Source organism: Manihot esculenta, chromosome 3, assembly GCF_001659605.2.
Source record: "Manihot esculenta cultivar AM560-2 chromosome 3, M.esculenta_v8, whole genome shotgun sequence".
NCBI classification, from domain to species: domain Eukaryota; kingdom Viridiplantae; phylum Streptophyta; class Magnoliopsida; order Malpighiales; family Euphorbiaceae; genus Manihot; species Manihot esculenta.
In genome coordinates this window covers 10,252,583-10,264,572 of record NC_035163.2, presented here as the reverse complement: position 1 = coordinate 10,264,572, position 11,990 = coordinate 10,252,583, and the positions used below count along the sequence as shown (strand labels likewise).

Below are 11,990 nucleotides of genomic sequence, written 5' to 3'. Positions count from 1 at the left end.
TAGATTTCAGATTCAGATAAGATCAAATGCACTAATGGTTATATTTTCACTCTAGGTGGTGGAGCAATATCATGGAAATCAGCAAAACAAACTGTTATTGCTAGATCAACCATGGAATCAGATTTTATTGCTCTAGTTTTGACTGGTAATGAGGCCGAGTGGTTGAGAAACTTCTTGGCAGGCATTCCATTAGGAATGAAACCAACACCTTCTGTGTCTATTCATTGTGATTGCCAAGTTGCAATAGCCATTGCAAAAAAATAAAACCTTTAATGGTAAAAATAGACACATTCGGTTAAGACATAATGTGGTAAAGCAGCTGCTAAAAGATGAAGTTATATCTATTGATTATGTGAAGTCAGAAGTGAATTTGGCCGATTCTCTAACTAAACTCTTGGGAAAGAAATTAATAAACGAAACATCAAGAGGTATGGGACTACAGCCTGTTGGAGGAAATCAACAATGATGGTAACCCAACCTATATGATTGGCGATCCCATGAAATAGGTTCATATGGGTAATAACTGTAACACCCGGCTAGACTCCGGTATCGGAATTCCTACCGTCCGGTGGAATTTGGATGTCGGAAACCTCTAGAAGGGTAAAAAGCATGTTTTATAAAAATGTTTTAATGTGTTTTATGATTTTAAGTATGAAACTAAATGAGTTTTTGCATGAAACAAAGGGAAATTTGGGCCAAATCCACTTGGGGAAGGATGCGATGCGAGAACCCAAGGGGACAAATCCTGCCCGGAACCCGTGAGGGTGAAGGGATGTTAAGAGCTGTTCATACGCCAGTGGAAAGCCCGAGGTGGCAAGAGGCCAGGCAAGGGATAGCCCTGGGTGTGAACGGTAACAGTGCCGGGGATCACGTCCGGGCTGTTACATAAAAAGGCGCCTTTTTATGTAACAGCCCGGCCCCGTACGACCGGCCCTGTTACCGCTCACAGCCCGTGACCTTCCTCTGGGCCCAGCCACTGTGAGCAGCTCTTAACATCCCTTCACCCTCACGGGTTCCAATTGATACTCACTCTCACCAGACTATTCCCTTAAAGTGGGAGGTCAAGGGTTCGAGCAGTGGGGGAGGCGACCTAATTCCCAGAGGAAGGAATTGGGCCAAATCCACTCGGGCTAGGGCGGGCCGTAATGGCTCCCCCGAGGGACAAATCCTGCCTGGAACCCGTGAGGGTGAAGGGATGTTAAGAGCTGCTCACAGTGGCTGGGCCCAGAGGAAGGTCACGGGCTGTGAGCGGTAACAGGGCCGGTCGTACGGGGCCGGGCTGTTACATAAAAAATGTAACACCCGGCTAGACTCCGGTATCGGAATTCCTACCGTCCGGTGGAATTTGGATGTCGGAAACCTCTAGAAGGGTAAAAAGCATGTTTTATAAAAATGTTTTAATGTGTTTTATGATTTTAAGTATGAAACTAAATGAGTTTTTGCATGAAAAGTCCTTGGAGGAAAACCCAGGTTCGGCCGCCGAAAGTCAAGTTCGGCCGCCGAACATGTATGCGTTTGGAGGCACGTTAGGCCCCCAAAAGCATGAGTGAGGGAAGTGCAGGTTCGGCCGCCGAACCTTATGTTCGGCCGCCGAACATTGCATGGATGCGGAGGCACATTCGGCCCCCGAACGTGGCCTGGCCAGCCACTATAAAAGGGTCCCTTAGCCGAAAACGGGCGAGCTTTTTCTCCCCATTTCGGCCAAGGTGAGCTCTCCGCCATCTTTGCTCAATCTTGAGATTTTCCTTCCTTTTTCCATGATTTTTACAAGTTTATAACATTTGTTTTGAAGATTTACAAGTTTTAAGCACGTTTTGGAACTTTGAGGTTCAAGGAGCTAAATCCTCCCATCTTCGAGTCAAGGTCGTTTTCCTCTCGTTTCTTCAAGAGGTAAGGGTCGATCTTGAACTCTTTTTATGTTTTAAACAAGCTTTGAGTAAGATCTATGGGGTAGAATGCATGTTTAGTTCATGGTTAGGTTTATGGGTGTATGTTGTGATTTTGAACAATGTAGCTTGATTGTGTGTGATTGAAGTGTTGTAGATGGGGTATATGCATGTTTGAGGCCCCTAGGAACTTGTATGCATGCTTTGGTTGAAAAATATGCATGTTTGGAAGGTTTGGAGGCGAAATGTGCAAAGGGAGCCAAGTTTCTGCCCTTTGGCAGAAACCAGGTTCGGCAGCCGAAGGTACTTTCGGCCGCCGAACATGGCTGGGGAGGCAGGCCTTTCGGCTGCCGAAGTTGCCCCCGAACAGAGACTTTCGTCTCTGTCTGGCACTTTCGGCCGCCGAAGGTGCCGCCGAACCTACCTGAGTTTCGTCTCTGTCTGGGACTTTCGGCCGTCGAAGGTGCCGCCGAAAGTGCCCTGTTCAGCCATTTCATGCATATTTTCATGTGATGTTTTCATAATATTTTAGGGGGGTTTTGGGGGATACATTAGAGTTATGTTTCTGTATGTTTGGTCCCTCATTGGAGTCCACCTGTGTAGGTTCGGACCCGAGGAACCAAGGACCCCAGCAGTGAGCCAGCTGCTACAGAGTTTGTCAGAGTCAGCCAGAGGTGAGTGGAACTAAACTTAATCTTTTAAATTAAGAAATTAAATGTTTTTATCATGCTTCATGCATCATGATTATACTATAGGATGTTTGCATTAGAATTCACGAATATGCCGCATTGCATTGTTGTGATAGATGATAGTGGATGGACATTAGGATGATTCATTAGCCTCTGAATACGAAGTCCTGTGGTGCCCATAATAGGGTCGGGCAATAGCTCCGAGATACGAAGTCCTGTGGTGCCCATAATAGGGCCGGGCAATACGAAGTCCTGTGGTGCCCATAATAGGGCCGGGCATGGAGCTGAGGATTTTTGAATCAGTCCATCCGTGGTGTGATCTGTTTGTGCAGTGACGCATTTCATAACACCATGTTTTAAATATTCTTTTTATAGTTCTACTCACTGGGCATCTAGCTCACCCCTCTCCCCTAACCCCCAGGCTTGCAGGTACGGGATAGATAGAGAAGACAAGAAGAGAAAAAGTCATATGTATGTAATAGTTAGATTGTGGACATGACAATTGTATTATGATGAAATGTAAAAATATTCAGTATGTTATGTAATGAGGTTATTGAGGATAGAGTTGTGCTTGACCGTAGTATATTGTTAATCCCTTTTGTATGTACATGATCTTATGTTATGATGTTTATGTAAACTAACTCAACACAGGTTGTTTTGCCTTTGAGGCTTGATGAGATCCCACAGAGGGACTATGTTATGTATATGTACAGAGTATGCACAGGTTGAGTTAGTTGATGACAGTATGTATGAAGGAAAGTTTTATCTTTTTATGTATATGGTTGATCATGTATGGGATTAAACATGTTTACAGGTTATGTTAGGCTTGCTACGGGTCCCGGCGGCCTTATGCCGATCTGGATCCTAGCGCCGGTAGCGGTCCGGATTTTCGGGCTGTTACAATAACAAATCATTAGTTGATTTACATTAAGCACTTTATAAAGTCCTACTTGTGGTGTTAGTGCTAAAACTGCAAAGAAAGTAAGATTGAGTTAAAACTCTTAATTATTTTCATATCCTTTATAGGTGGTGTATAAGCTGCAGTATACACTTGATGGAATGACCTATATGAGAGTGGAGTGGAGCCGCTCCTATAAGATTGAAAGCAAATTTCTAGAGCTCTCATGAACTTCCAGACATGTGCATGGCTTATTAGCACAACACTGCGTCAAACAGCAGAATTGTGAAAGTATATTGTGATTGGTGAAAAGTTTAATTTACACTAAGAATTGTTTGTTTCATAAAAATTTAAACTTCACCAAATATTCAGTAAATTATCTTTCACTTAATCAAATTTTGGTTCATAGTCTAAAAGACAACAAAATTAATACATTGTACTATACCTAGAAAATATTTTACTTAAATTTATGTTCCAATTCTTTTGAAATAAGTGGGGGATTGTTGGATATTTAATAAATTATTTCAAAAGAATCATAAATAATTCAAAATATTTTGAAATAAGTCACAAATTTTAAGTTGGTTAAAAAGATTTTTTCCACTTTAAGTTATTTTAATATTTATCCTAACTGAACCATATTTTTAGTTGATATTGTGAATATCTTAATTTTTATCTTAACTGAACCATATTTTTAGCTCATATTGCGGATTTGAATAACGTACTATAAATAGCAGTGCATTTACGTTATTAGGATCATATAAAAAATAAATACTTCTCTTTCTCTCTATCGCTTCTTTTCTATTTTTGGGTAATTAATAATTGCTGCTGTTCTTACTCCTAGATTACTTGTAATTCAGAAGGCTTATTGAATCCTGAATGGTACGCAACTGTCAGTGAATTATCCTTAAAGACAATAATTATTATCACGCATCATGCTCATCTTTCATTTAATTTTTATAACTTTTTCTACCACTTTTCAATAATTTTTCCACTGGTAGACGTTATTTAAGAAAATTTCTATTAGGAATTTTTTTATATGAGTTTTCTTTAAGGGTAGACATTTTCTCAACTTTGGAGTCATATCTCCCGTTAAAAAGATTAACATTTCTTCTTTTTAATATTTCTTCTTTTTAATAACACAAATATAAAGAGATATAGAGGCTGATCAAGTTATCAAAAATTTGGATTTTTTTAAATAATTTTAATTCAATAAAAAATTTTAATATATTACACATATAAAAGACTATAAAAATAAATATTAGGGCTCCGATACCAATGAAAAAAAAAATAAATCGAAACAATATATATATTCTTAATATGGACATTAATCCATATTTTTTATATTACACTAAAATTATTATTTATATCATTAGTTTATAATATAATTAAATGCATTTATAAAAATTATATTAAGGATTTTGCAGTTCAAATGGGTATATTATCTACAGAATTAAAATACTCTAGATGAGAGTTTTTAAAGGCTAAATATTAAAATCTTTTCTTACTTGTACACTAATTTAAGTGTGTTATAATTTTTACATAGAGTTTCAAAAGTTACAATAAAGTAATTTGCTTGTGTACAAATATTTATTATATTTTTATTTTATAATTTAATGAACTAATTTAATTTAATTTACTAAAAGATTGTATTATTTTTTAATAAATAAATTTTACAATTACATATATATTAATTATTTTATATTATTAGGAATGAAATAAAGTTATTGCGAATTTAAAAAATCATATAATTAGTCATAAATTTTAATAAAATTTAATAGGTAATGAAAATTATTTAAATCTGCGTGCATTAATTTATAAAAATTTATCCAGATATATAACCTTTTAACTAAAAAAGTCAAAATGATGGCGCTAATTTTATTAATATTTTTAAAAAATTTTTAAAAATAAAATAAAATTATAATAGTCGTATTATTATTATTAAAAAATAAATAATAATTTTAAAATAATAAAAAAATATAGATAAAAATTATAAAATAAAAAGAGTATTAATAAATTTATTTTAATTTTTTTTAACTAATTATTTCACAGCTTTTAGTATATAAAATTTTGAAATACCACCTTCAAGTCAAAGCCAAAATAATGCAATATTCATTTTCTTACACGGGTAAATTACAATGAAATGCGCTTTATAAAAATACTTACTTAGTTGTTAAATCCGTATTAATCGATTAAAATATTTTTATTTTGTGAATTAAATTCTTTTAGTTATTTTTTTTGCCTTTATTATTTAGAAAAAAAATATTATCAAGTCTCTGAATTTTATGAAAATTCATTAGTTTGTTCATATTTTAAAATTAATTAAATAATTTTTATATTTTATAAAATCAAACTATTTAATACTTTTATTAAATTAATAATTAATTAATTTGTTTTAATCAACATTAGAGAAATTAAATAATTAATATAAATATTTAAATTAAGTAATATATATATTTTAAACTACAGAAACTAAATATGATAAAGGAATATTTAGACTCCGTCAGGAGTTTTAACTAATATCGTCTGACTAAGACGAAATAAGAGAAAAGATAAATTAAAAGACTAAAAGTGTTATTGAAATTTGTCGAAGATTGAAAAGTGTGTTTTTAATAGCCAAATGAGACTATTTATAATAGAAATAAAATTTTAATATGCAAAATTACGAAAATATTTAAAATGTTTAAAAAAAATAATTAAAATGCAAAATTGACCCTAAACGATGGAATTTCTATATCGAATTTTGTGACAAGCCTTCAGCTCTCGTCACATTTTTTAAAATCGTGCATTTCGAAATTATCTTTCCGAAAAGTTATCGTGGGTCTCTATCGAACGTCGACAGTAAAAATTAGGTTCGGTCTGAATCTGGCGTAAAGTCTAAAACTAATTGCTTCATATCAAAATAATATGAATATTTAAGATGGTTAATGGTTTCTTTAATAAAAAATTAAAGTGTTTAATTTTATAAAATACTTTAATTTGGTGATTTTAAAATCAGATTGATAAGTGAATTTCTTAAAAATTTAACTATTGATAGTAATTTTCTCTAACATTTATATTGTTAATTCCAATAATTTTAACTATAAATATTATTTAATCTCTATAATTTTAGTTATTTTAGTTTTTTTATTAAAATTAAAATAAATTGATTATGTACATTTTATTTGATGGACTATTTAAAAAATTTAATTTTACAAAATATAATAATATTTTAATGAAATAATTAAGAAAACAAACTAAATAGTAATAATTTACCCTGCCATGATGTTATTCAAAATCCTGTTAATTGTCTGATGAAGATTCACCTACTACTGGGTTTCTCTTGCTCATGAAATTGATGGATTCCATTATAAATAATAAAGCAAAAAGGGTATGTATGTAATTAATTTGGGCTTCAAAAGCAACGGAAGATTCATGTAATAGTGGAAGAAACGGTCTGCTGTTAGGCATCTTTATGCTTTTTTGCTTTTCTTTTCTAAAAGCAAAAGATGGTAACTCTTGGAAGCTGTTCATATTCAATTTTAACTTTGTCTTTTAAGATTCAATAGACTTCTCTCTGTCTCACTTCTCAGTATAAGCTATGAAATGGTCGTTGATTTCGTTTATTCTTGATAAAACAGATTGGGTTTACAACCCATTTCTTTGTTAAATCCATTTCATGGCTGCTGGTGTGAAGTTTGCCTTCTTCTTTTGTCTAGTTGTTTTGATTCTTAGTTCTTCTCATTCACTTTCGTCACATAATCTCCACCTTATGAGGCAAGCTTCAATCCTTGTTTCAGTTAAACAAAGTTTTGAATCTTATGATCCTTCGCTCAATTCCTGGGATATGAAAAACTACTTGCTTCTCTGTTCTTGGGCTGGCATCCGTTGCGACGTAATGAACAGATCAGTAGTTTCTTTGGATATATCCAATTTCAACATCTCTGGCTCTTTGTCACCTGTCATCACTGACCTTCGTAGTCTTGTCAATCTTTCTCTCCCTGGAAACAGCATCTCTGGCGAGTTCCCTCGAGATATTCACATGCTTTCGAGGCTTCAATTCCTGAATGTGTCTGATAATCAATTTAGTGGGGAGCTGGACTGGGACTTCTCTCAGTTGAAAGGGCTTCAAGTTCTGGATGTTTATGACAACGACTTCAATGCTTCATTGCCACTAGGTGTCACTCAACTTACCAAGCTAAAGCACTTGGATTTAGGTGGGAATTACTTTACTGGGACTATCCCTGCGAGCTATGGGAGTATGGTGCAGCTGAATTATCTGTCAGTGAAGGGAAATGATTTGCGTGGTTTTTTACCTGGCGAGCTTGGTAATCTTACTAATCTTGAGCGGCTCTACTTGGGCTATTTCAATGAATTTGATGGTGGAATACCACCTGAGTTGGGTAAGTTAATCAATCTGATTCACCTAGACCTTGCAAATTGCAGCTTGGAGGGTCCATTACCTCCAGAGTTGGGAAACCTTAACAAGTTAGACACTCTTTTCTTGCAAACAAATGAACTCTCTGGTTCGATACCCCGCGAGCTGGGAAATTTGAGCAGCATCAAATCTATGGATCTTTCAAACAATTTTCTAACAGGAGATATACCACCCGAGTTTTCTGGGCTTCAAGAACTCACTCTACTGAACCTATTCCTAAACAAGCTACATGGAGAGATCCCAGGTTTCATCGCGGAGCTACCAAAATTGGAAGTCCTGAAGCTGTGGCGCAATAATTTGACAGGAGCTATTCCTGAAAAGCTTGGAGAAAACGGCAGATTAATTGAACTCGACCTCTCAAGCAATAAGCTCACTGGATTGGTCCCCAGATCACTCTGCTTAGGGAGGAAACTAAAGATTCTCATTTTGCGCATCAACTTTCTATTCGGACCTCTGCCTGATGATCTTGGCCATTGCGACACGCTAACAAGAGTTAGATTGGGGCAGAATTATCTGGCAGGATCAATTCCAAGTGGTTTTCTTTACTTGCCTGAGCTGTCACTCATGGAGTTGCACAACAATTATCTCAGTGGACGAGTTCTAGAGCAAACCAGTAAGATATCCTCAAAACTTAAGCAGCTGAATATTTCAAATAATCGTTTATCTGGGTCTCTTCCTGCATCTATAGGAAATTACTCTAGCCTTCAGATTCTTCTCCTGAATGGAAACCAATTTACGGGGGAAATTCCACCTGAAATAGGTCGATTGAAAAATGTCCTCACTTTGGATATGAGCAGAAACAACTTCTCAGGCAATATTCCCCCTGAGATTGGGAATTGTCAAATGTTAACTTCTTTGGATTTGAGCCAAAACCAACTCTCAGGCCCAATCCCAGTTGAGATCACTCAAATTCACATATTGAACTATTTCAATATCTCCTGGAACCACTTGAACCAGAGTCTTCCTAAGGAAATTGGGTCCATGAAAAGCCTAACCTCTGCGGATTTCTCCCACAATAACTTCTCTGGTTTTATACCTGAATTTGGACAGTATCCATTCTTCAACTCCTCATCCTTTTCTGGTAATCCTTACCTGTGTGGGTATTATTTGATTCCTTGTAACAATTCCTCCATCTTTTCATTGCAATTCCATGACCAAAACAATTCCAGGGCACAGGTCCCTGGAAAATTCAAGCTTCTATTTGCTCTAGGACTATTAGCATGCTCGCTGGTATTTGCTATTTTGGCAGTTATCAAGACTCGAAAAGTACGAACAAACTCGGAAAGCTGGAAGCTCACAGCATTCCAAAAGCTGGAATTTGGATGCGAAGACATACTAGAATGTGTCAAGGAAAACAACATTATAGGTAGAGGTGGAGCTGGGATTGTTTATAGAGGGGTAATGCCAAATGGGGAACAAGTTGCAGTGAAGAAGTTGCTGGGAATAAGCAAAGGGTGTTCTCATGACAATGGCCTCTCAGCAGAAATACAAACATTGGGCAGAATCAGACACAGAAACATTGTGAGGTTGCTGGGATTCTGTTCCAATAAAGAGACAAATCTACTAATCTATGAGTGCATGTCACATGGAAGCTTAGGTGAAGTTCTGCATGGGAAGAGAGGAGGGTATCTCAGGTGGGATACCAGGTTGAAAATCGCCATTGGAGCTGCAAAAGGACTATGCTACTTGCATCATGATTGTTCCCCTCTAATTATCCACAGAGATGTTAAGTCCAATAACATTTTAATTAACTCAGATTTTGAAGCTCATGTAGCTGATTTCGGACTTGCCAAGTTCTTGCAAGACACTGGAACATCGGAATGCATGTCTGCAATTGCTGGCTCCTATGGTTATATTGCTCCAGGTAATTAATTAAATCCCTTCCAAATTAGATTCTAACATCAATACTAAACAATTGCATTCACTTCAAATTCAAGAGGGCCCCTTTTCGGGCCTTTGGAGACGTACATGCTTGATTGTGTCACTAATAAAAAGTATTTCTCATTTGCTTTGACTTAGTGTAATTATTAAGTCGCCAATTTAATAATTGATTTTTAAAAAAGAAAACGTTATTTGTCTTATTCGTTTCTGTGTTTTTAGTGGAAAAAATGTTTCTTAAAAAAAAGCTGAACAAATCTTTCTTTTCTTGTTAATTTACAATAGCTAGCTAGGAACAAAGTAGCATGCATTGCAAGAATCATGTGGACTTAAAAAGAATGGTAAAGGCTCCACTAGCACAAAGGAAGAACAAATATATATAAATATATGCGCTTTCTTTTGCTTTTTCTTTAAGCTTTGTCACACAATCTTACCATGGGTGTGAGCTTTTTATGCATGTCTTGATAACCATAAGGCCTTGCACTCATTGACACCAATCACAAGCATTCTTTTTTACCCAAACCCATGAACACAGCAATAAAAAAGTCCACAAAAATTCCAAGCATACCATCTTGAGAATCCTGTTTGGGATCTAATCTTCACTTTCCCAGAGCCCTAGGACGATGAAGGAAAAAACTTATGGGTATGGAATACAGACACAAAGCATAGTTAGCTTTTGCTTTTTGCACGTAGTTGTTGGTCACTTGACCTTGGGAGATGTGTTGAAAACCCATCTTTGTCCGCGTATGCATTGGTTGCCTATATGATATTTTATTATTAATTATTATTATAATTATTATCATAAGGCTTTGATATTTTTTTCTGTAATATCTTGTCCCAGAGTATGCATACACCTTGAAAGTGGACGAGAAGAGCGATGTGTACAGCTTTGGAGTGGTACTGCTTGAGTTAATCACAGGAAGAAGGCCAGTTGGTGATTTTGGAGAAGAAGGGCTAGACATTGTTCAATGGACTAAAATACAAACCAACTCAATCAAAGAAATGGCGGTTAAGATCTTGGATCAGAGACTCACTGACGTTGCACTAAGTGAAGCAATGCAGGTGTTCTTTGTAGCTATGCTATGTGTTCAGGAACAAAGTATAGAGAGGCCAACCATGAGAGAAGTTGTCCAAATGCTTGCAGAGGCTAAACAACCCAATGCACCCAACATGCAGTAGGAGAAAGACTGGGATCACTATGCTCAATTGCAGTAGTCGTGAAGCCACATCAATATCTGTAAGACACGTTATAATATATATATATATATATATATATATATATATAAATAATATTATATATATATAGTTTGTGTTTATATTGTACTAAAGCCGTTCGAAAAGCACATTTGGTCGATTATTATGCTTTTAGTGAGACTGAGGATTAGATTTGAGGGGAGTGGGGTATTTGGTCGTTTTTTCAAGCATATGGAAGGAAAAGAAGTGCTATTTAGGGTTCGCAGTATTCAGTTCAAACCGAAAAAATCGATCGATTCGAATTAATTTGAAAATTTGATTCGGTTTTTTATTTATTTTGATTTGATTTTTAATTTAAAAAATTTCAGTTATTTTGGTTTGGTTTGATTTTAATAAAAAAATTAAAAAAATCAAACCGAATCGATTAGTGATAATAATATGTTATTTTCAATAACATAGAGAAATTAAATCATATTAAAATTAAAATATTTTAATTAAATTTTAAAATACTAAAAATAAAGTGTAAAAAAATAAAAAATTTATTGAAAAGTAAAACCGATTAAACCGAATAAAACTGAATCAGATCGATTTGATTCGATTTGATTTTTAATCAAAATCTGTTTGGTTTGATTTTTATAAATACTAAAATTTTAATTTTTAATTTATTTAATTTGATTTAATTTTAAATTGAATCGACCGAATGCTCACCTGCTAGTCTCTACAAATTTCTGCGGATTGTTGTTGCTTCCTTATTATGTCATCAGTTTAGAGAAAATCATTCCGAAGAAAAGAAAAAAAATATGTATTCTTACCTAGATTCCATTTATTAAAATTTATAATATAAATAAGTGAATTCTAATTAATAAATCGAGTACAAATAAAGTTTTTTTCATGTTAAAATATATCTAAATCTGTTTTTACATTTTAAGTTCAATTAGATTTCAAAATAATTATTAAATTTTAATTGGTAAAAATAATTTAATTTATATTTCTTATTTTAATATACTGTTAATGGTATAAAATTTAACCTG

The 11,990-nt window shown here is 34.7% G+C and overlaps 1 protein-coding gene across 1 annotated transcript; it reads left to right on the top strand.

Annotated features, from left to right (window-relative positions):
* Nucleotides 1-6,968: 6,968 nt before the first annotated feature.
* On the top strand, nucleotides 6,969-11,128 carry LOC110610631 (leucine-rich repeat receptor-like serine/threonine-protein kinase BAM3). The gene is made up of 2 exons (XM_021750651.2): nucleotides 6,969-9,751; nucleotides 10,607-11,128. The coding sequence occupies exons 1-2, from the start codon at nucleotides 7,129-7,131 to the stop codon at nucleotides 10,942-10,944; spliced, it is 2,961 nt and encodes a 986-aa protein (XP_021606343.2). The 5' UTR covers nucleotides 6,969-7,128; the 3' UTR covers nucleotides 10,945-11,128.
* Nucleotides 11,129-11,990: the final 862 nt, after the last annotated feature.